This window comes from Ipomoea nil, unplaced genomic scaffold (genome assembly GCF_001879475.1).
Source record: "Ipomoea nil cultivar Tokyo-kokei standard unplaced genomic scaffold, Asagao_1.1 scaffold0804, whole genome shotgun sequence".
NCBI classification, from domain to species: domain Eukaryota; kingdom Viridiplantae; phylum Streptophyta; class Magnoliopsida; order Solanales; family Convolvulaceae; genus Ipomoea; species Ipomoea nil.
The window spans coordinates 1,605,766-1,631,053 of record NW_017617232.1 but is presented as its reverse complement, the minus strand read 5'-3'; the positions used below and the strand labels follow the sequence as shown (position 1 = coordinate 1,631,053).

Genomic DNA, 25,288 nt, shown 5'->3' with positions numbered 1-25,288 from the left:
AAGTAACAAGCACTTTGTTTTTTATTAGTACGTATTACATTTTCTGATTGTGTTAGCTGTTTGACTTGTCAAACAAGTTAAAGTTGTTCAATCAAGTTAGACTTTGATTGATAAGTTAAGTCATTTTCCAAACACCCCATGATGGTGGTGGTGGTGATTGATGAGGATTATTCCCTATCCGTCTATACGTATGTATTCCGGTCGGATCTGGACCCATTCCTTGATTGGGGCCTGACCCGATCATTGCCGACTTGGTACGCTTACCTTCCCGACCATCTTCCTTGCCGAGCTTTACTTTAGGCGACCATTCGCAGGCACTATAGTATTCCATGTGTCCCGACTTAATCAGGTCGGGACCGACCTACTTACCTAATACTATTGGCAGAACGCAGTGGCGGTGCACCCAATAAACCAAAGAATATTAGGAGACGTGGTCAAGCCACCTTGGACCCCAGACTGAGCCCGTGCATGGGTACCACAGGCTGTACATGCTGTGAGACTGGAGCTTGTTCCCTCTTCTTCCCTATATAAATACCGCATTAATTGCTATAGGGGAGGACTTTTGGCTATTCCTACACGCTAACTATTGGCTCAAGAATCTCTGATCCACTATCAAGTATTCTGAGCTTCATAATTTAAACCATCAAGCAAACTAGGCGAAGAGACCGTAGCCGAAACCAACCCTAGCACCATATTACGTAATATACGCCAATATTTAGTACTTCAATGATGTGATGATTATAAAAACTATATTTACCAAATCGTGTGCCACATTATCTCTCAGCAATTTTAATTAGAAAATTATGTTCTAAATGCACTTCATCTTCTTCTTTAAAAAAAAAAAAAAAAAAAAATTATTGAGTGTGAGTAAGTATTTGAAGGTTTTTAAAATTTGATAAATTGTTGTTTTGACACAGTTTGATACGGAGTAGTTTATTTGAGGCAAATTATTTTTTGGACCCGAGTTCAAAATACACAATTTACATACTAAATGTTCACAATTTTGTAAATTGTGAACATCTAGTGTGTAAATTGTGAACATTATAAATGTAAAATTATGTATTTTGAACACGGGTACACCTTGCAATGTGGACCCTGGTCCATTGTATAACAACTCATTTTTTGATCTTTGTATCAAAATTTATTTAGCATATTATGATAGAAAAATTTTATATAAAAGGAAACTAAGCTTTTAATATGTTGTCATATTTAATTACACTTTTTGTTGATATAGGGAAATGATCAAATGAGAATAGGGTCCTCCTGTAAAAAGTGATGATTGATCTTAGTCATTCATCAGGGTTTATCAATGGTAGAAGGTTTTAGTAAAAAAAAAAATACAAGGTCAATTTTATAATTATTGAAAAATTTTAAGAGCGCGATTCATTTTATAATTATTACAAACTTGAACATTTAGTAATGGTGTGATCTTAACCTTTGATTTATCAAGATGAAAGGAGTGGATGTGTCAATATTTTTTACAGAGAGAAGTGTTCTCGTAAATTAATTAATTAATAATTAATATAATTTGTCATTGACCTTGTGGTCTAGTGGCACGAAGTGGCTCTACTAAGTGGAAGGTCATGTATTTGGTATTAACTCTGTGTGCTTCATACTACATTGTAATTTATAACCGAGTCAGTACTATACTAAAAAAAAAAAAATAATTAATATAATTAATTACGCGTTATTCCTTTTAATCAAGAGTAAATATCCAAAATGGTCCCTCGACTATAGCTAAATTCACAAATTGGTCCTCGACTTTCAATTTCAACCAATTAAGTCCTTAACTTTGTAATTTTGACACGATTTGGTCCTCCATCTATTTGACCGTTTGTTGACCGTGATCGACGATCTACAGAAGAACCTTCAGCTCTCATCGGAGCACGTGGAGGCCTCCAGGATGACGTTGCACTGGTTCGGAAACACGTCGTCTTCTTCGCTCTAGTACGAACTCAACTACATTGAATCCAAAGGGAGGATGAAGAAAGGCGATCGGATTTGGTAGATTGCTTTCAACAGTGGATTCAAATGTAACAGTGCGGTCTGGAAATACAATCAGAACCTTAAAAAATTGACGATGGACCATGAAATTTCATAATATCCTCAAAAATCACAGTCAACAAATGGTCAAATAGACAGAGGATCAAATTGTGTTAAAATTACAAAGTTAAAGACTTAATTGGTTGAAATTGAAAGTTGAGGACCAATTTGTGAATTTAGTTATAGTCGAAGGACCATTTTGAGTATTTACTCTTTAATCAATTATGACCCGCAAAGTATGTTGTCTCCTCTTCTTTCCGACAAAGGATTGAAGTTCCAGAACATAAAACACAACACAATTACGCAATGTCTAGGCTGTCTGTTCACATGTGTTAAGTGATGGAATAATATCCATATATTATTATTATCATTATTATTATTATTATTATTATTATTATTATTATTATTATTATGATATTAGTCAAAGAAGAAGTCCAGTAAAAAAGTAAGAAAAATTACGGGAAGTTACAAATTTGCATGCAACTGCACAGAAAGAAACTTATATAAAAGCTCCGGAATCAGACAAAGGATCCCAAGTTCATTTTCAGTTCTATACAATCTTTCTTCTATCTAGTTTTCTTACCCTTTCACTCCATAGCATGATTGCCTTTGTACATATACCTCCAATATATATAATGGATTTTGGTTTGGCTTAACTTAAAAGGCTCGTGATTTTTATCGTTATGATTTTCATGTTAAATATTTTTGTGTCCTGATTACTTATTTATTGCTTGCAAACATCATAAATCACTATCTTTTACTTAAATGAAAAAATCTATTTTCTCCATCAGTTAATGTGAGGTTAAAATTAATCAACTTAAATATCTCACATTATTGCAAGATTGGAATTGCCAACTTGACAATTCTTTGGTTTGATGGATACATCTCAATAATTCCATTAACAACTAAACCATACCAAATACAATTCATTAATAATTACCAATGCTAAAAAAAAAAAAAAAATCATTATCGAAAGTTTTGTTTTATGTACAAGATACGTCATTCATGCCAATATTTTCTTTTTAAAAAATAAAAGTGACAGTTTCATGTATTATGTAAACGCTTAAAGTATAGGATTTATTTTACTAGTGTTTGCATTCTAATTTTGTACGAAACCTTGATGACCAAACTATCGAAATAAAAACAAAAAACAAAAAAACAAAAAATCATTTGGGCATTGACTCGTTCTATGTTTATAATTACTGAACTATATGTTCATAATTATAAAACTATATATATATATATATATATATATATATATATATATATATATATATATATATATATATACTTTTTGAACTTCATATTCATAATTATTGAACTCTATGTTCATAATTAATGAATTGTATGTTCATAATTATAAAGCTATATATTCATAATTTTTGAACTTCATATTTACAATTATTGAATCTCTATATTCATAATTACAGAACTATATGTTCATAATTATGTTCACAAATCTATGTTCACAATTATAAAACTATATGCTCATAATTTTTGAACTATATATTCATAATTATGAACCGTTTTAACACAGTTCCACAGCATAATTTGCGGTCATTCTATATATTCCAAATCTTCTTGAAGAAACCTTCTATTGTCGCTAGCTCTCTCCTTTTGAAAAATCAAACACATAATTTACATATTTTTAAAAAAAAAAAAAAAAAGATGTTATAGAAAAAGACAAAATTTCTTATAAGATCGTCTCACGAATCTTCAACCCTGAAATTAGTTGAGTTTTTCATAAATATTACAATTCTCTCCATAAATAACTTTCAACATATAATATTACAATTTGATTCAAATGTATTACAATTTTAATCAAAAGTATCACATTTTTCCTCATAAGTATTGCACTTTCTCTCATAAGTAACAATTGTTAATTCATCCCTGATTAGTATTATACTTTTTTCTCATAAGTATTAAGTAACTGTTGAACATATAAATATTACATTTTAATCTTAAGTATTACATTTTTTCCTCAAAAATATTACATTTTCTCTTCTAAGTAACAATCAATTTATTCCTGATTAGTATTACATTTTATAGCATAAGTATTATATTTTCATCTTGACCTGACCCTCTCACGAATCCTAAGTCCATCTACCTCCAACCCAAAACACCAAATAATTTTACACCAAAAGAATATTTTCAGTATATTCTTACACAAGATTTTATTCCAACACTAAAATAATTTATATTATTATAAATTAAAAATTTATATTAATACTTTACTTATTTTAATGTAAAATATAATTTTAATGCAAATAATATTTTTATTCTACAAATTTAATTTTGTTAAAATTAGATTTTATATAGTTTAATTTTTATTAATCTATATCTAATATTAGATTTGTTTTGATCGTCTTAATCAATGAGATTTTCAAATGATATAAATTATTTTTAATAATATAAAATTTATGTTTTAAGTATTTAATAAAATATATAAATACATGAAAATAAAATAAATGATACAAAAAGAATTAACAAATAAAAGCAAAACATGAATAAATAGTATTGCGTCATGTTTGGCGCACCACTGTTGAGTGTTGAACACAAAAAAAAAAAAAAAAAAAAAAAAAAAAAAAAAAAAAAAAAAAAACAATTTTGGTGTTCCGTTAAAGTCAAAATGCGCCAATTTTTTTGGCAAAATAGTCTTTTGCCGTCTCTTTGGAGATGAGCTAATGAGATTCAACCACCAAAAAAAAATCATGCAATATTATTCCTTTCTCTATCCATTGGAAAATTCAAATATGTATAACTATTAAACAAAAAATCCAAATCAAACACTATATATAAACCACTTTTGAGAAGTAGTGTTTATGCCCCACAAAACTATACAATTCAACAACATATATACATCAAAGTGTTCTTCAACTTCCCCTTTAATTTCTTCCAATCCTCAACAACAAACCAACGTAACCTCCATTCATAGCATTTCTGTGTTTTCCAGTTGTTGTCTTGTTGATCACGTTAATGAGTCATAACGGGGCGGTTAAACTGTCCGGGACGCTGCTAAGGCAGCTCCGACCGTCGATTTTCTCCATGTCATCGTCCTACGGGATCGGCGCCGGCAGAGGAATCGGAGTCCTGAGGGTTCCGACGCCGGAGATTCGGTACTGGAGCACGGTGGCAAGCGAAGAGAAGAAATCAACACAGCCGCCGGCGGGTGACGGTGAGGGAAAGGCCGTTGATAATAATAAGGTTGTGGTTAGCAGTTACTGGGGGTTGACTCCACCTAAGGTTTCTAAGGCAGATGGGTCTCCATGGAGGTGGAATTGCTTTAGGGTATGTAATTAAACTTTTTTTTTTTGGTCACTTTCATAGTTTACTAATAATTAAGCTTTAATTTATGCTTAATTTGTGGATGTGAAATTGAAATTTGAATGTGGACATGCAGCCATGGGAGACGTACACGGCAGATGTTTCAATAGATGTGAAGAAGCACCATGTAGCTTCCACTTTCATGGACAAATTTGCTTATTGGACAGTCCAAACTCTCAAGTACCCCACCTACCTCTTCTTCCAGGTAATATTAATATTCCGCAAATGCCCAATCATTGCATTAATAAAAAAAATATATAACTAAGGAGAGTAACACAACCAAAATAACTAATTAAGATATAGTTTGAATCTCAATTTTTTTAGTTTGCTCATCAACTATGAGTAATTTAGACTAGTTTATCACTTTGTGAAGTTGTGATCCTTTACTGGTTAGGGTCATAAGGCAGGTTTCTTCCGCAGACACCCTCAGTCGGATACGTTTTTAGTTTGAGCTGATCAACTATGAGTAATCTAGACTAATTTTACCACCTTGCAGTCTTTTGTTGGTTAGAGTCACAAGGCAAGGTTTACCTAGTGCACAACCTAGGATACTATGCCTTTTTTGGCTTGAGTTGCTCAAGCAATCTGGTGAGCTGTCGTAGGCTTCCAAATTAAAACCTTACAAACGTAGTAGCGGGAGTAAGGATCGATCCCACGAGGAGTAACTAGTTTAACTTCTGTGCTCAAATTAAAGGTGGGGGGTTTGCAATATATCGAGAGTAAAGATAAAACAAAAGAGAATTTAAATAAACAAGAAATTTAATTGAACGAATAAAGCAATGAAAATAATATATCGAAAACACTTATAATAGGAGACCTTGGTTAGTAAAGATCCACCACCGGAATTTAACACTGATCATTGATTAATAAAGTAATTAATATGCAATTGAATATTTGTCGTGAAATTATTTCATTTCCGTTTTCCCTTAGTTGTAGGTAACTAAAGCACACGCGGTTTAATTACCCCTAACTACTAAATAACCTAAGACAAGCGCTATAGATTTAATTTAATAGCAGCAATAGGAATTAGGAAAACCGACAAACTAAATAGCACAAGCACAAGCGGTTGCATTTAATTTAGGAAAATATTCTCCCCGAGTCCAATTATCACTAAGCCGTCAATAATTAACCTCAGTTGCTACTGAATATTAGAATAATTTGTAGCACAACATTATCTAATATAGCAAATAATTATATCAAATAAATAACTAGTAGGCCTCCCTAGCAATTAAATGATACAACTATTCAAATAACTTAGAAGAATATTTAATACTCAAAATGCATAAAAACATATATATAATAAAGTTAAATAAATAACCTTACAGCGTTATGAACTCCGGGGCTTCAATTCACTAAACCAACTAGAAATTAGCCATAAATGGACATTGATAACAACTTCAACGAATACTATATAGGAGGGAAGAATGAACATTTTACAATAGGAAACTTCTTCTATTTATAGTATTCTAAAAATAACCTAAGCTATTCTCTACCACACAATTACTAATTTTCCTCCGCACCAAAGTCAGCTTCCACCATTTGCTTCGCATGAATTGAATATTTCTTCCAAAACAATATTTACCATCATTTTGCATGCATCTCCGTTGGACCAAACTACATTTGACATTAATATATATATTAAAATGCATATATGTACGTACGTAGTCTATATATTAGTGCATTCTATATTATATATATTAAATATATATATATGTTTAGTTTGTGCGCAATATATATATATATATATATATATATATATATATATATATATATATATATATATTAGTATGTATTATATATATACTATATATTATATATATTATATATTATATTATATATTATATATAAAAAGAACTAATTATTAGATAATATTAAATAACCAATGCAAAATTATTATAAAGATGTACCTAAAATATGAGTGTAAAATGTGCATATCACAATCTAGGTTGGTTAAGGTCACAAGGTCGGATTTACCAATTGCACACTCTCGTATACTTTTTTGGTTTGAACTGACCAGCTATGAGTAATCTAGACAGGTTTACTGCCTTGTGGTCCTTTGCTAGTTACAGTCACAAGCAAGGTTTATTCCATACACATTCTCGAATAGTAACTACAAGTTTCCCTTGTCACCCTGGGAAAATAAATACCTAAAGCAACTCCAATATAATCATGCTATTAACTTGATTAGTAATGTTAATTTGATTGAACAGAGACGACACATGTGCCACGCCCTGTTGCTGGAGACGGTGGCGGCGGTGCCGGGGATGGTAGGCGGAATGCTGCTGCACTGCAAGTCGCTGCGGCGGTTCGAGCACAGCGGCGGGTGGATCAAAGCCCTCCTGGAAGAAGCGGAGAACGAGCGGATGCACCTCATGACATTCATCGAGCTTTCTAATCCCCAATGGTACGAGCGCGCCCTCGTCTTCACCGTGCAGGGCCTCTTCTTCAACGCCTATTTCTTCACCTACTTGGCCTCCCCCAAGCTCGCCCACCGCATCACCGGATACCTCGAAGAGGAGGCCGTCAACTCCTACACTGAGTTTCTCAACGACATAGAGAACGGCAAGTTCGACAACTCTCCGGCGCCGGCGATCGCCATCGATTATTGGAGGTTGCCGCCGGATGCTAGGCTCAAAGACGTCATCACTGTGATTAGGGCGGATGAAGCACATCACCGTGACCTTAATCACTTTGCCTCGGTAAGTAATTTAGGATCATTTCATTTAATTTATTAGTTTTTCTAATCATGTTTCTTCATTATTTAATTATCTTTTTATAGCTAAATAATATAGCACACTGCCGGTTTTTGGAACCGGAAATTAACTGTTGAGTGTTGATCGGATTGGGTGAGTTCAGCCCATGCTCGATTCGAGACTTGGCGTTATGGCTTACCATGGAGGGATGTGGTTAAATGGTTAATGTTAACCTACTTATCACCAATTGATTTTAAGTGGGATAAAACAACTAGATACCCAAAGAATGTGATTAATTAAGCGTGAATGACTTTTGGACGGGTGACCCCCCGAAGTAGTGTTGCATTTAGCTAAATGAATCATAATATATTTTTTTATAGAGAAAATTACATTTTTTTTTATCTTCAGTTATAACTGTGGTACTTACTTAGTCTCTGAGTTAAATGTGCTATCTTTAACCTCAAAGTTTTTTGTAAAGTGATGATTTTAGTCCCTCGAAAACTATTACTGACCAATACGTCACTTAATAAAGTGACGCGTTTGACCCTTTTAATTTAAAGACTAAACTCCCACTTTATGCATAACTTAAGAGTTAAAATGATCATGCATGTAACATAGAGATAAAGCGTGTACCACATGTGTATAACTAGAGCACTAAAAATGTAATTTTTTCTATTTTTTAAATCAAAATTCAATTTATTTCAAGTAAATAATTTTGATGCATATTATGTGCCACATTATTACTAAAACATTGGTAATGTTTTTTTCTTTTCAATAATTAATTGATATATTTTGTCTTCATATTTACAGGATATACAATGCCAAGGGCATGAGCTGAAGGAGTACCCTGCTCCAATTGGGTATCATTAGATTAACCTTCGGAAAGGGTTATTAACATAATTAAATTATTAAAATGTTATCTGTCATGTATGTTATTCATTGTAAATGTTGGCCTTTAATTATTATTATTTTTTTTTGAAAGTTACTGGCTCTATTACATTGTAGTATCTGTTCATAAACTTTCTCAACCTATTGAAACACAAAGAACCAATAACGCCTCCACTGAAACTTGAACTCGTAATCTTCCAAATGGAAGTCCAACCCGGGTACCATTAGACCACATAGTACGAAATAAATTATATATGCAGTTGAATATTGTGCATTATGTAGTTGAATATTGAATATTTATTTTGTCTCATTGTATTTATTTTATTTATTATATTTATTATTTATCAAATCAACTCTTTTTTATTCACTTATTTTCTTTAATATTATCTTATCATTTTTTAGTGTTTAATAATAATTTAAATATAATTTCTAAATATATAAATTTTTAGTCCTCTAATTATGATGACATAGTTGACTTAGTTCCTCAATTAGTGAGGTCATCACATCTAATTCTTTAATTATCATCTTGCCTTTTTAATCCCTTTTTAGGGTTCTAGGAAATTGGCAGTTGTAGAGAAAGTAACTAAGGCTCTGTTTCGCAGAGCTTATTTAAGAGCTTATAGCTTATTTTAAGCTACTAATAAGCTATAAGCTCTGTTTGGCGGAGCTTATTTAAGAGCTTATAGCTTATTTTAAGCTACTAATAAGCTATAAGTTCTGTTTGGTAATGTTCCCAAAATAAGCTCCTAATTTAAAATAAGAGCTTATTTTAGAACGCTACTTTAGGTAGCGTTTCAAAATAAGCTCCTAGCTTCCTAACTTTTTTCCCATCTTTATCCTTATTACTAGTTTTTTTACGCGCTTTGCGCGAATGAGATAATGCCCAATAATTATTTTTAAATAAGTATTTCAAAGTATATCAATGCAATATTATATAGGAGATGTTCATGCAAAGGTAAATAAATGTTGAATTTATTTATTTAAATCGGTAATTTAAAGTATATAAATGCAAGATAATATATGAGAAGTTATAATTGTCACTAAAATAAATGTTTGCAACTTTGTAATAATGTTAGTCTAAATACTTATTCTTGAAGCGATAGTCTAAATAAATACTACTTTTGATTTAAATTTCTATAACTCTTCTTAATTCTCTTTTGGGTAGCATTGTTATTGTTTTCATCTTCAGTACATGTCCTTTTTTTTTATTGATAGTGTGTCATGTGCAATTAGGTTACTGGTAGCAGCATAGAGAGATTCATCATGCAATGAGATTATAGTGTGGGAAGTTTTAGATTTGTCTTGCTGTGTATATGACTGTGATTTTAGTTGTAATATGAACTCTTTAGCGTACAAACACCTATTGATATTTAGTAGTGGTAGTTTTTTCCCTACATGTTTCATGTGTTGTGAGATGTGTGTCGTAGGTTATCATGTGAAAGTATTGAACAAAATATTAAGAATTTGTATTATAACTTTGATATTTAATTACAAGATAATGTAAACAAGAAGACAATGAACAATGTAGTGAATATAATAAATTAATAAATTTGAAGGTAAGGAATCTTTGTATTGTAGAAAATAAAGATAATATAACTAATGAAATTATATTTCTTTTAAATTTTTTTATAATGAATAATTTTTTTTTTTAAAATACAACATTATAAACATCTAATTCTAAATTAATTAAATGCATATGTATTATTTTTTATTGTAGCTACTAATTTATTTAATTAATAAGAGTAATAAAGTGTAGTACATACTTTTCTTCAATAATAATAAAATCAATGATTTTTTTAAAAAAATTTCCATTCCTTGTTGAGACAAATTGTTTTGAGAGTTTGTCCATGAAAATTGATACAATTGCTATCAATAGAGGATGATAATAAATAATTCAAAATATATGGTTACAATAGATATTAATATAATGATATAGTAAAAATTAACTTACAAATTTATTTAGAAGTTTTCATGCATTGATAAAATTTTGATGTGTAAACTTGTTCAATTGGTGCTAGTAGGATGTTAACATTGTCAATTATTTGAAAAATGATCCTACCATTTTAGAGTTCATGTGTAATTGTATTTATGATCAACAACTTTGTAGTTAGGCCGTGTAGGTATGACAATGATGTAAAAACAATTTTGTCTGATAAAAAAAATAATAGTATAATATTTGTAAAGTAAGTACAATTGTACCATTATAAAAAAATACAAAAAATATTAATACCATAATGACCTAAATCATTCTAATAATGCAAAAGCATAATTCAAATATTAAATTTTGTTCTAAATAATCAGAAGAAGATTAATTAAACCAAAAAAAAAAAAAAAAAAAACTTAACCTAAATTTTTTTTTTATATAAAAAAATCAAGAAAACCAAATGATTTTAAAGTAGTTCCTGATTTATAATCTTTGATGCTCAACTTTGAATGCTATGTATTTAGTCTTGCGAATTATTTGACCAAAGTTTATGTTAAATTTTATATTATATATTTTGTTAATACATTTTAACATATTCATAATATATGTTTAACAATTATGCCAACTATACTTGGGATGAGGTTCGAACCTAAGACCTTATATAAATTAAGAGTATGTTAAGAATAATAAATAGCTAACGGAATATCCGTTACTAAAGTTTAAATTAACGGAATTTAGGGTTATTTAAGGGAAGAAAATAATATAACAGAGGGTAAATAAGGAAAATCATTAAAAGATACTAAAATCAAAATACTATGAACCATTCATTTTAAGAAACAATTAGTACCGACATTTTTTTTGTTCCAGTTAAGGGCCTAACATTATTCGTTCTTATTAGAATTGTAGATTTTAAAGAAATAACTTAATTTACCCTTCCCAATTAAAACCCTTTTCTCTTCTCCTTTTATCCGCAACTTTCACGGCAAAAATTATTATTATTATTATTATTATTATTATTATTATTATTATTATTATTATTATTATTATTATTATGAGATTTGCAACAATATTGCTACTTCATTATGAGATGCTAGATCATGATTATGCTTAGCTTTATTTCAAAATGTTATTTTTTTAAAAGACAAAATGTTAAATTTTAATATGTAAACAAACTAATTTAAATTTTATGAAGATGTCCTTTTTAGTCTTTTTACATTTATCAGCTTATCAAAAAGCTAATTTTACCAAACATTTTCAATCATAACAGCTAGCTTAACAGCTCTTCAGTTTTCAGCTCCGAGCTTAAAGCTTTTCGGCTTTCAGCCCCTTTTCAACTTTCAGCTCCTAGATTATAGCTTTTCAGCTATGTTTGCCAAACAGAGCCTAGCTTATTTAGGAGCTTATAGCTTATTTTAAGCTACTAATAAGCTATAAGCTCTGTTTGGTAATGTTCCCAAAATAAGCTCCTAGCTTAAAATAAGGCTCTGTTTGGCAGAGCTTATTTAGGAGCTTATAGCTTATTTTAAGCTACTAATAAGCTATAAGCTCTGTTTGATAATGTTCCCAAAATAAGCTCCTAGCTTAAAATAAGGCTCTGTTTGGCAACGCTAAGCTAGGAGCTTATAGCTTATTTTAAGCTACTAATAAACTATAAGCTCTGTTTGGTAATGTTCCCAAAATAAGCTCCTAGCTTAAAATAAGAGCTTATTTTGAAACGCTACTTTAGATAGCGTTTCAAAATAAGCTACTAGCTTCCTAACTTTTTTTCCATCTTTACCCTTATTATTTTAAAGTAATAACATATTTTAACCTTATGAATTAAAACCCTTTCTCTTCCCCTATCACAACTTTCACGTCAATCCCTTCATCTTTAGCTTATTATTATTATTATTATTATTATTATTATTATTATTATTAAATTAGCAATATGGCTTCAACCAATGACAATATTGCTACTTCATTATGGAATGCTAGATCATGATCATGCTAATAGTTTTATTTTAAAAAATGTTTACTTTTTTTGAAAGACGAAATGTTAAATTTTAATATGTAAACAAACTAATTTAAATTTTATAAAAATGTCATTTTTAGTCTTTTTACATTTATCAGCTTATCAAAAAGCTAATTTTACCAAACACTTTCAATCATAACAGCTAGCTTAACAGCTCTTCAATTTTCAGCTCCGAGCTTATAGCTTTTCAGCTTTCAGCTCCTTTTCAGCTATCAGCTCCTAGCTTATAGCTTTTCAGCTAGGTTTGCCAAACAGAGCCAAGAGCTTATTTTGGAACGCTACTTTAGGTAGCGTTTCAAAATAAGCTCCTAGCTTCCTAACTTTTTTTTCATCTTTATCCTTATTATTTTAAAGAAATGACAGCATTTACTCTTCCCAATTAAAACTTTTTTCTCTTCTCATTTAAATTATCCGCAACTTTCACCACAATTATTATTATTATTATTATTATTATTATTATTATTATTATTATTATTATTATTATTATTATTATTATTATTATTATTATTATTATTATTATTAGATTTGTAACAATATTGCTACTTCATTATGAGATGCTAGATCATGATTATGCTAATAGTTTTATTTCAAAATGTTAATTTTTTTTAAAGACAAAATGTTAAATTTTAATATGTAAACAAACTAATTTAAATTTTATGAAGATGTCCTTTTTAGTCTTTTTACATTTATCAACTTATCAAAAAAGTTAATTTTACCAAACTCTATCAATCATAACAGCTAGCTTAACAGCTCTTTAGTTTTCAGCTCCGAGCTTATAGCTTTTCAGCTTTCAGCTCCTTTTCAGCTTTCAGCTCCTAGCTTATAGCTTTTCAGCTAGGTTTGCCAAACAGAGCCTGAGTCTAAAGGAAAAAGTTTCAAAGTCAAGAATCCAAAAGTCCCCCCTAATAGAATTCAATTTCTTCTATTTATATTTTTTGAAATATGTTGTGTCATAAGGTCCTCTCATGTTGTGATGACGCCTTGTAATAGCCTTGATCATATCGCAGGAACTTCATATCACGAGCTCCCTCACGTCGTGATGGACAGTTGTGACAGTAGAATACTTTTTTCAGAATATTGCATCACGTCTTTTTGTCACGCCGTGATGAAGCCTCGTGATAGCAGACAATGCCTCACATATGATTCCCACACAAGACCATGATAGCAGAGAATGAATTTCTAAATTTGTTCATCATGAACTACATTATGCATGTGACACTCCAATGTGACGACGTTATTTTGACTTCCATCATATTTACTCCTTTTTTTCTCCAATTTAATTTGCATTTGAAATTGTCCTTTTTACCTTCAAAATACAATATTGTTCTCAATTAGCTCCTTCCACATATTTTATTCAATAATTGGTCACTTAACACATTTAAAACAATACAAAGCCAAAATGACCAAGTAATACACTAGACAAGTAGTACAATTAAGTACCTATTACGATGACAGATTTAAAATCAAATTTAAGTTATCATATGTGTTTCAAAAATCTTTGTGTTTTTTGCATCTTGCCTGCATCAAGATTCAATCTTTATCATCTTCTTGACTAAGCCAAGTATTCTTGGTTGAAAATCTTATTTATTTTCTTGATTCTTTGTTAAGAGTCCTACATTAAAAATATAAGAAAGAACATATGGGTTTACAAAGTCATGAGTTAGACTATTTAACTTGATTGAGTTCAATATTTTAGGGTGGTTTGGCCCATGTGCATTATAGCTTTTTGACCCAATTTTAGAATGACGTTGTCATCTATGCTACCAACAGTAACCCAATTGCAAATAACATAGTACCAACAAAAAGGAAGAGGATAAATAGTGAAGATGAAGACAATGCCAAGGTTACTCAAAAGAGAATTAAGAATACTTACAAAAATTAAATTCAAAAGTAATATTTATTTAGACTATCATTTTTCTTTTTGAAGAAGTAAACTTAATTCATTCGATCATTCTCAAGAATAGAAACAAAATAATGGGGTGGTGAATCCAACCACTCCCCAGGACTTGACACATAAACGACATCCCGTGCTATAGCGTGGGCCGCACGATTCGCAGATCGTTTGACACAACTGAAGTTAACCCCGTTAATCATAGAGGCAACTTGTTTCACATCATCTACTAAAAAGCCAAAAGCAGGAAAAAAAAAAAAAAAAAAAAAAAACTCCGAGCACAAAGCAAAATAACATAACTGTGAGTCTGTCTCAACATCTACCTCACCCATGCCAGTGTTTTGCATCCATACCAGTGCTTCCCGAATACAATAAATCTCAGCTTCTGCAACAGAAAACTGCCCTTGCACCGGATAGTTATGCTGTGCATCCGGATGCCAAAACGACGTCGTTTTATAAAAAATTCAGGTTCGATTCCCAGCAACAACATTATATTGTTCATTCATTCTGGAATTTTAGTTCATAGATTATGGAATTATAGTTCATTGATTATGAAATTATAGTTCATCGATTATGGAATTGTAGTTCATCGATTTTGAAATTTTAGTTTATAGATTATGAAATTTTAGTTCATTCATTCTGGAATTTTTAGTTCATAGATTAGATTATGGAATTATAGTTCATCGATTATGGAATTATAGTTCATCGATTATGGAATTTTAATTCATATGTTGTTGCTGGGAATCGAACCTGATTTTTTTTTTTTTAAGGGGAGACACGTGTTTTATTAAAACGACGTCGTTTTTGCATCCGTATGCACCATGTATGGTGCATATGGATGCACAGCATAATTTGCCCCTTGCACCCGTAGACTCTTAGCAGCCATAAAAAGCCCCTCATCATCACGCAACACCCAGCCTAACCCCATGATATTATGGCCAGAATCCATTGCAGCATCTGTATTTAACTTCAATCTTCCCGTAACCGGCCGTAACCACATGTTCGCCCCCAACTGCTATTCCTGCCCCTGCACACCATCGTCCCTCACAGCCAACCAATTCCCCCAGAATGCTAATGTATTGCGCAAAACAGCCCCTTTATTAAACTGCACACCACGCCAAACAGCATCATTCCTACTCCCCCAAAGCCCCCAACAAAGCATCACATATTTACATTGTAATTCACCCGTTAGAGTAGATAGATGTGCAAAGAACCAATCTTGAAAATTACCTTGATCAGTATCCAAAGCCGGCAGATTAATTTCATCCCATATTGCACGGGCAAACAAACAATCACGGAACAAGTGCGCAGCCGTCTCCTCGACCGCACCACACATATGGCACTAAACTGTACACGCTACTCGCTTAGTTAGCAAAGCATCCCGAGTTGGCAAGATCGCCATTGCTAACTGCCATGCAAAGACACGGACCTTCGGTGGAACCTGTAGATTCCAAATCAAACGCCAAGGTTTATCAGCTGGTAGCTCACCCGCAAGCATCCTATAACAAGATTTAACAGTATACAGGCCCTTAGAATCCCCTTTCCATACCCATGCATCACTAGGACTACGAGAACTTACCGGCAAATTGAGGATACATTCAGACTCCCTCCCATCAAACAAGTCCATAAAACATTCACGATCCCACCCAGTTCCTGCTCCATTCATCAACGAACTGACCGGTGCATTAGATATTGACTCATGCAACGGTCTTCTTACATAAGGATCCTCAGCCGTGACTAGCCATGGATAACCCCCTATGGTGGTTGTTCGGCCATTGCCTATACTCCGCCTAGCCCACTGTTTTATTGCATCCTTCGCCTCAACAATTCCACGCCAAACATATGATGGATTGTGGCCTACCACAGCATCCCAAAAGGACGTAGTGGGATAGTACCTACACTTATAAACATATGATGGATTGTGGCCTATCATTTTTAGATCAAGTATTTATACTATCAATTTTACAAAATTGCGAACATTTATTTTAGTGACAATTATAATGAATTTCCTATATTATCTTGCATTCATATACTTTGAGTTGCATATTTAAATAAACAAATTCTACATTCAATTACCTATGTATGAACTTCTCATATATAATCTTGCATTGATATACCTTTAAATATTTATTTAAATATGAACATTGGGCATTAACTCATTCGCGCAATGCGCGTGTAAATCTAGTACTCTTATAATGGACCTACTTTGCTCAAGAGTTGCAGGAAGGGGTACATAACGGCAAATTATGCCCTGGAAACGTGTTCACCATGAATGGTGAACACGGGTTCAAACGGCGCCGTTTTTACGTAAAAAAAAAAAAAAAAAAAAAAAAAAAAAAAATCGCTAATGTGGTGTTAACGGCGCGCGTTTGGTCAGATTATGAATTTTCTGTTATGAGATTATGAATGTACTGTAAATTCATAATCTCATAACAGAAAATTTATAATCTCATAACAGAAATTTCATAATCTCATAACAGAAAATTCATAATTTATGAATGTTGAAGAAGCTTGCGCTACAGAGGAGCAGCCATAGTTTCGGACGGGAATGTGTAGGCATGGTTCCAAAGTGAATGTGCAACCATGGATTCATAATTTATGAATGTCCGAAATCATTGCTCACCTCAAATTAAAGTGAAACCGCGAAATGTGAAAATGAAGAAGAAAAGTCACGCGATTAATTAAGAAAAAAAATAAAATAAAATAACGGTTCACTAACACCGTTGGGACCGTGTTCACCATGGATGGTGAACACGGTTCCATTGCATAACGATTGGTACATAACTCTTTGCACAATGAATCCATCCGTATTCGGTATACTTGGGAGCTAGCTCTAGCTCCAAGATGATGTTGCTAGTGCCTAGTAGAGTCAAACTCTCACCTTCCACTTGAAGTGGTGACTTAAGAGTTAAGATCATGTGATCTACCACTTGAGTTAGTCCCGAGGTGCTACATTTAATTTTTATACATGTTACAATTCAATTTATTGACAAGAACATAATATGTTAATTGAAAATATATATCTAAATGTTATTTTGTACCAGAGTCCACAATGCAAGATGTAACATAATCCATGATATAATTTATCGGTATGATTAGCTATGGTGTTAATGATCAACCATTATTGTGTGGACTATACTATCAAATAATGTATATTTACACAAATAATATATTTTTATTATATTAAAAATGTACATTATATTTTTTTAAAAAAAGTACATTATTTGATAATTGAAAGTACATTATTTTATATAATGTACATTCAATACACGAATAATGTACTTTTAGGATATTAAAAATATATTTTTTGTTATGATTCGTGCAGCATTATGTGAACCATGATCCACACAATAATTTGCCGACAATGATTCGCAACAACATTAGGGCTTTAGCTTGGACAAACTTTGTTCTTTGTATATGGTTTGGAATTTGAGGACAATTTATATCGTAAACCAAGTTTATATAATATTGTGAAATCTAGATCAAAACGATGTCGTTTTGATCTTTAAATTTGAATAAATTTTTAATTTTTCCCCGTTTTTCATGTTTCTACACAATTAATAATATATTCCAGGTACAGAATTCATATTCTTAAGGTACAGAATTTCACAACACATGACACATACACATGTTATATATTTACTTATTTTCAAATCTGATTTAGATAGATAATTTATTTTCCATATGCTCGAATTCAAAACACAAGACATAAATGCATAATATAAGACACAATATGTTGTGTGTTACACAACCAGTAATATATTCTAGGTAGAGAATTCATACTCTTAAAGTATAAAAATTCATAACACAAAACACAAAAACTTATAACACAAGACATATACACATGTTATGTATTTACTTATTTTCAAATCTAATTTAAGTAGAGAACTTATGTTTTATAGACCCCAAATTTCACAATACAAGATATAAATTCATAATATAATTGATACTTTTAATGTACAAAATTTCATAACATATGACACTGCTTTATAGAAGAAGGAAAAAAAACAAAAAGAAAAACTATAACATGAATGAAACAATCAATCCGTCACCATCAAAAGTAAATCAAAAATGACGTCCGGTAAAACTAGGATCTATAGTGCGTTATGGTCCCTTATCCACAATATAAGGATGCAAATTTGAGTTTATCATATTTTCTTCATAGTTTCAAGCACAAAAAAAACAAAAACAAAAAAAAAAAACAAAAAAAAACAAAAAACAAAAAACAAAAAACAAAAAAACAAAAAAAAAAAAAACAAAAAAATAGTACAATTTGTTCTCCTCCTTTCTCCTCCCATTAGAGATGCAAGTGATACTAAAAGAAAGTGTAATAAAGATTTTAAGATGAAAGGGCAACATCAAGTAGGTGAGTAATTTGAGTAAAATGGCAGGAAAACATGAAGAATCTACGCTAACTTTTCAATGTTTGTTGTACCAATAAACTTGCATAAATCCTTTGGTGCATAGCACCCTAAAAAATATTACATTTCCAGTTTCCCTTCCCCCCGATGCATTTGAATCAAATAACCCAAGTTTTTTAGCATAAATTGTTCAAGAAATAAACTGGGAATTATTCATCAGAATCCAAATTCAAACCAATTCAATTCCTTCTCCCCTGATGGAATCAATCACAGCTTTGACCTTTCCATGATATCTCTGATCCTTTTTGAAGAAAACAGAAACAGCAGGAATGCCTTTGACCCGCAGTCGCTCCCCCAGCAGCTTGCCTATTTTTGCAGCAGCAGCAACATCCCGGGTGTTTTCTTTCGCTTCTATCATCCCCAACCTCAAGCTCTTCTCTTGTGTGCTGGCAGCTGTGGCAACTGTTGCACTTGGTGTGTGGACTACTTGAGCATTCACATACTTGTTCGTGAAGTGCATCCTCAAGACATAAGGTTTGAGGAACTTTGTGACTCTTTCTGGTCTAACTGGTGGAGGAATAACCATTTCTGATTTACACGACACACACAAAAAAACATTAAATTCAGCTTGCGCATAACTATAATGAAGAAGAAGACTTATTATTGGGTGACAATCATGCCAAGACTTCAAGGTTTAGCTCAGTGTATATAGTTTTACTTGGTTTTCAATTTTGGGCTCAATATAAGCATTAAGAACTAGAGTGAATTTCATACATCCAATTCTGATGCATAAAATGGTATACAGCATCAGAATTCAGAAGGAACAGGAACATCATGTAAGACAACAATCCTTTCAAATAGCAATCTCTAGCACGTAGTAAACCACAAAAAATGCATTAAAAATATGAAGAATTGAAGATCCTTTAGGAAGAATAAAGCATCACAAAGATCTATTCTTCCAAGAAGACAAAGTGAACATTTCAAGGTTTGGGAGTGGGGGTTGAAATAAAGCTTCAGTATTATGTCGAGTAAATTTCAGATTTGGCCCTAGAACTCTAGAAGCTTTAAGCTTAGTTTGGTTTTGGTCCAAGTCTCAATTTAGTAAATAATGATGAATAGTTTTGGTTTCAATTTGGACATCAGACAAATCTCTTTGGCCAAATTGGATATAATTCCATCGACATGCACATGGGCAAGGATATTATAGGAATAATCAGCAGAGGGAAATAATGGTGCAAAATATCAGACATAAGAAAATGAGACTGTTCTATAAATAATGGGGGGGAAGAAAAGCAACAATAAATTCAAACCAAACTTAACTAGTAAGGATGAAATAAGAGAATGAACTACAAAGACTATCAGTATGAGTAAATTAAACTCTAAAAGACTGAAATTGAGAGGTTAGAGAGGACTCACCGAGTGGCCGAGAGCCCTGAGCGAAGGCGAGACTCAAGAGGACCGGAGTCAGAGTCGTATTCCGGCGGAGAGGCGGAGCCGCGGAGAGAGTGCGAGAGGTGAGAGGCGGAGATTGGAGAAGGCGAGAGAGTGATGGGTGATATACTGAGATGAGTGAGATCTGAGAGACAAAGAATGGAGAAGAGAAGGGAATCGCGAGAGAGAAAGGGGCAGAGGGGAAGTAGCGACTACTCCGACTAGCGAGAGAGAAAGGAGGCGGAAGGATACACAACACTCTATGGACCATAAAAATATATTTTCTCTGAATACAAAATACATTTATTATGATAATAGCCCGAAATGGATGATGATTATTATACTAGTAATTGAATAAAAATATTTTAAATTAGGTAATATAAATTCTAATTATAAGTATGTAGTTTTGGATAATTTAAAAGGACTTAATTGAATAAAAAATATTAAGATTATTAAATAACTAATTATGCTAATAGATATTGTAAAAGAATATGGTGGTAGAATATAGACTAATTAATTTTGAAAATTGATATACGCTAATATTACACGGAATTTATTTATCCAATTCATAAATGCGTCAATTCAATAAAAAATATTTTTAAATATGATAATAACTATTTTAATTATAAGTATGTAGTACCAAATAATTTTAAATGAGTCAATTGAATAAAAGATAATTACAAAATAAAATTAAAAAAAAAAAAAAAAAAAAAAAAGCCACGGGCTGCACAGCAGAAAATGTTTAAATTCCAAAACTAATAATGTTATAAAGAACAAAGATAATAAAATTTTAAAATAACTATTTATTAAATAAAATTTTAATAGAGTTTAATAGTGTTGTTACTTTAGGGGTTATAAATACAACTTTATTGAAAAGTTATGAGTGTATATTGTAATGATAAAAAATTACGGACTAAAATCGCTAGTAAGAAACAATTGAGAGATTAAAATTACATTAATCATAGCAAAATTATGATGGTTCGATTCAGTTAGAAAATAGGCTATTGACATATTTAGTTACAAGAGAATTTTCTCAACAGGAATTAGTCATTGTCACTAACAGTGGAAATCTGAGTACACCCAAAAAAATTAATAACCCAAAGAGGATCTTTAGCAGGAGAATTCACTGGCAGGAGGGTAATCATCAAATCGGGAGATGTAAATATAAATCAAAAGTCCAATACATGTGACACCGGGACATACCCCTGATTACACCGGGGCAGGAGGGTAATCATACCATAGCACAAGCTTTCCCTGTATTTGACATTAGTATACTCATATCCATCTACATCATCTTTATAGAGAGAACATTATATTCAGCTTTACCTGCAGCATAGACAACCAATTTTATTACATTGATTTGTTTTTCCTTAGTAAATAAATGATGAATTCCTAACATATTTATGCTGAATATAAAATTTCTTAAATTAAAATCTTACCTTGTTCATCCAGAGCCACATACAAGCAGTGATAAATCATCCGCAAGGCTTCACCAACATGTTGATATGGAAGACCTATTCAAATAATTGATGACATATCCAGATTTAGAGAAAACATAAAACAAGATAGGAAAATATACAGATAAAAGGATCATAAGACAGCCCGGCTTGGTTTCGCTTAACCACGGAGTTTTTTGGTTATCTGGTTACCATATCCTTCGTAAACATCCCCCCGTGGTAAGCCAAGCGCCATGTCTTGAATCGAGCTGAACTTGACCGACGCCCAACACTAGGAATACCTACCGGATGTGAATCTTCAAAATCAAAGCTTAACCATATGCCTTTAGGCAAGTTTTTTCTTAACTTGATCAACCTCGTTGCCATCCCGGCTACTGCTTAAACTCAGCACAACCCGTGATTGTGGATACAAACTATAGACAAGATGGAGTAGAGTACTCATTCAGATTCTGAAGGAAAAGATTCCAGTATTTTTTGGAGCAGGCTAGACCCCGCTGCCTTCTGTACTCCCTTCTCAGCCATCATCTTTCTCACATTCTCTACGTCATCCCATCTTCCCTCGGTGGCATATATATTCGATAAGAGTACATAAGGCCCGACGTCATCTGGCATCAATTTTATCATCTGCCTAGCTATGATCTCCCCCAGCTCGGTATTTGAGTGGGTCCTGCAAGCGGATAGTAAAGCTCCCCAGAGTGCAGGGCCTGACTCCATAGGCATCTTCCCGATAAGCTCCTCAGAATCATTCATCAACCCAGCCCGCCCAAGGAGATCAACCATGCAACCGTAATGTTCAACCTTAGGTTCAATCTTGTAGACTCTCTGCATTAACCCGAAGAACCACCAGCCCTCCAGTATCATCCCGGAATGAGTACATGCACTCAAAACACACACAAAAGTAGCATCATTTGGCATCACTCCGTTCCTTTCCATCTCTAAGAATATTTCAACAGCTCTCTCGCCCTTCCCATGTGCCCCGTAACCCATTATCATAGAATTCCATGATACAACACTTTTCTCTGGCATCTCATCAAAGACACGTTTAGCCAAATCCACCGCTCCACATTTTGCATACATTGTTAACACAGCGGTTGAGAGCAAAACATCAGGTTTTATTCTCTCGGTGTATTCGATATAGGAATGAACCCATTCACCTCTGTCTAGCCTCCCCAAGTGTGCACATGCCGTCAAGACACTCATTAAGGTAGCCTCATTTGGTTTAACATCTCCTTCTTGCATCATTCTATCGAACAATCTCAAACACTCATTACAATCTTTTGTCCGCACATAAAGTGCCATCATACTATTCCAAGAAACAACATTACGGTAATCCATTTGATCAAACAGTGCCTGAGCAGCAATGACATCTCCAAATTGAGAATACCCATCGATCAAACAATTCCAAGAAACAATATCTCTGGAAGGCATCTTCTCGAACAACTGCTTTGCGGTCTCCATATCCCCAATCCCCGCGTAGGCGGAAATCATTGTATTCCAACTAAAAACATCTCTTGCAGGCATACTATCAAACACCCGGTGGGCAAATTTCACTTCCCCATTTTTAACATAACCGTCAACCATAGTATTCCAAGTCACTAAATCTGATTCGGGACTCATATCAAACACCTTCCTTGCGTCCCCAATCCTACCACAAACCGCATACATGTGAATCATAGTATTCCTAACATATAAATCCAATTCAAACCCACATTTTACAACATTGGCGTGAACCTTCTGGCCCTCTCTCAGCAAACCCATATCGGCGCAAGCCTTTACTAACGTCGGAAACGTATAATTATTCTGAACGATTCCCTTTTCAACCATTTGATGATAATAAAACGCTAAAGCCTTTTCGGGCTCATCAAAATTCACGTAACCTCTCATAATCGTATTACATAGGAAAGCATCAGGCTCTTCAAGATAGGAAAAGAGCTTCACAGCGTGAGGGAGTGTGAGTTTCGAAGAGCAAAGCTTTTTCACCAACCGGCCGGAGGCCATTGGGTGCTGAAAGTTTCCAGAAACAACGAGCTGGGCATGAACTTGGTCGACCTGTTGCAGCGTGGGGTTGATTTTGTCCAATGTGAGCAAGATGGGGTGACTACGCCGTAACGTGTGAACGCCTTGGTCGTTTGGGTCAGAAACCTCGCCGCCATTATCAGACCAGAGCTTCGGAGTTGGCTTTGAGAGGTTTTTCTGAATTTGGATGAATTTGGTGATGTTGAGAGAATTTAGGGTAGCTTTGAGTCTAACGTTCATGTTTTCAGTTTCAGTGACTGTGTAACTTCTTGTGTATCAAAATGATTATGGAATACAGTCATGTTGGTTTTCATAATCATCAATAAACACTTTATTCTTGATTAATATTACATTTTTAGTATCTGTATTACATTTTCATTTGACTCAACCTGTTTCACTGATAAGGGCCCATAAGACGATTTCACACAAAATTTTGTCATATATAAATTAGTTCTTCCACCTTATTTTATGTCCTAACTTTAAATGCTATCCGATTTAGTTTTGTTTTTTGAAACAAGAGTCAAATTGGCTACTGAACGTAACGCATAAGTGTAATCAGGCCACCTAACCTAAAAAACGTTCAATTAGCCCACTTAACAATGCAAATGTCTCCAATTTCACCGCATAGCCGGTTTTCCCTTCTTGTTTCCGGTGGAGCGATGACATGGCAGTTGACATGGCATTAGTACCCCAATTTTATTTTGTTTCTTTCAGCGTGTAAACAAAACGACAGTCTGCCCTTCCTTGTCCGAAAGCAACCCCTAATTCTCTCGTAAGCCATCCCTAATTCATTCGTAAGCAGTCCCCAAATTGACAACAATACCCAAATCGAAGAGGTTGAAGTGTAGAAGTTGGTTCGTTGTTTGAAGAGATTGAAGGTTGTCACTGCGCTTTTTCAATTTCTGGAGTTGAGGTATGTTTTTCTGAGTTATTTTATAGTTGGGTGTTGGATTTTTCGTTGTTTTTTTTTTTTTTTTTGTGTTTTTGTTTGAAGAGAAAGAGTTCTTTTATAGTTTTTGTGAAAAACATGCGACTTTATACTGTTTGTATAGTGAAATCCCGACATGTTTGCTTTGATTTAGTTTTGTTGTTGTACTATGTGGTCCATCCTTGTCATTGTCTGCAATCTTTAATGGAGTCTAAAGACTAAAAGGCATTTGTGTGGTCCCTAAATTCTAAGAATACAGTACAATAATGTTATTGTTTTTCAATGGATATTGAGTCAGACTTGTGTCCCTAAATTCTTAGA

At 32.8% G+C, this 25,288-nt stretch overlaps 3 protein-coding genes across 7 annotated transcripts in view; 1 reads left to right on the top strand and 2 right to left on the bottom strand.

The window, feature by feature from the left end:
* Nucleotides 1-1,289: 1,289 nt before the first annotated feature.
* LOC109177353 (50S ribosomal protein L18-like) overlaps nt 1,290-25,288 on the bottom strand; it is a 37,901-nt gene continuing 13,902 nt past the window's right edge. Inside the window, exons 1-4 of one of the 4 annotated variants that reach the window (XM_019326691.1) lie at nt 20,552-20,804; nt 19,351-19,723; nt 9,177-9,186; nt 1,290-1,301 (exon numbers count right to left, since the gene is read on the bottom strand). In XM_019326691.1, coding sequence (XP_019182236.1) covers nt 19,365-19,721 — 357 coding nt within the window. In that variant the 5' untranslated portion in view covers nt 19,722-19,723; nt 20,552-20,804 and the 3' untranslated portion in view covers nt 1,290-1,301; nt 9,177-9,186; nt 19,351-19,364. Of the gene's footprint in view, nt 1,302-9,176; nt 9,187-19,141; nt 19,725-20,539; nt 20,806-25,288 lie in introns of those variants that run through there. The other 3 variants (XM_019326692.1, XM_019326690.1, XM_019326693.1) reach the window with 3 other exon arrangements.
* On the top strand, nt 4,877-9,007 carry LOC109177352 (ubiquinol oxidase 3, mitochondrial-like). 2 transcript variants are annotated; one of them, XM_019326689.1, is made up of 6 exons: nt 4,877-4,931; nt 4,970-5,106; nt 5,155-5,331; nt 5,444-5,572; nt 7,578-8,066; nt 8,871-9,007. In XM_019326689.1, exons 2-6 carry the CDS (start codon nt 5,020-5,022, stop codon nt 8,928-8,930), a joined length of 942 nt encoding a protein of 313 aa, XP_019182234.1. In that variant the 5' UTR covers nt 4,877-4,931; nt 4,970-5,019; the 3' UTR covers nt 8,931-9,007. The 2 variants fall into 2 exon arrangements, with proteins under 2 accessions (XP_019182234.1, XP_019182233.1); XM_019326688.1 differs by having other exon boundaries at nt 4,878-4,931; nt 4,970-5,331.
* Nucleotides 21,747-24,320, bottom strand: LOC109177351 (pentatricopeptide repeat-containing protein At1g08070, chloroplastic-like). The gene is made up of 2 exons (XM_019326687.1): nt 22,006-24,320; nt 21,747-21,892 (listed from the first exon to the last, which is right to left on the bottom strand). The coding sequence occupies exon 1, from the start codon at nt 24,277-24,279 to the stop codon at nt 22,462-22,464; it is 1,818 nt and encodes a 605-aa protein (XP_019182232.1). The 5' UTR covers nt 24,280-24,320; the 3' UTR covers nt 21,747-21,892; nt 22,006-22,461.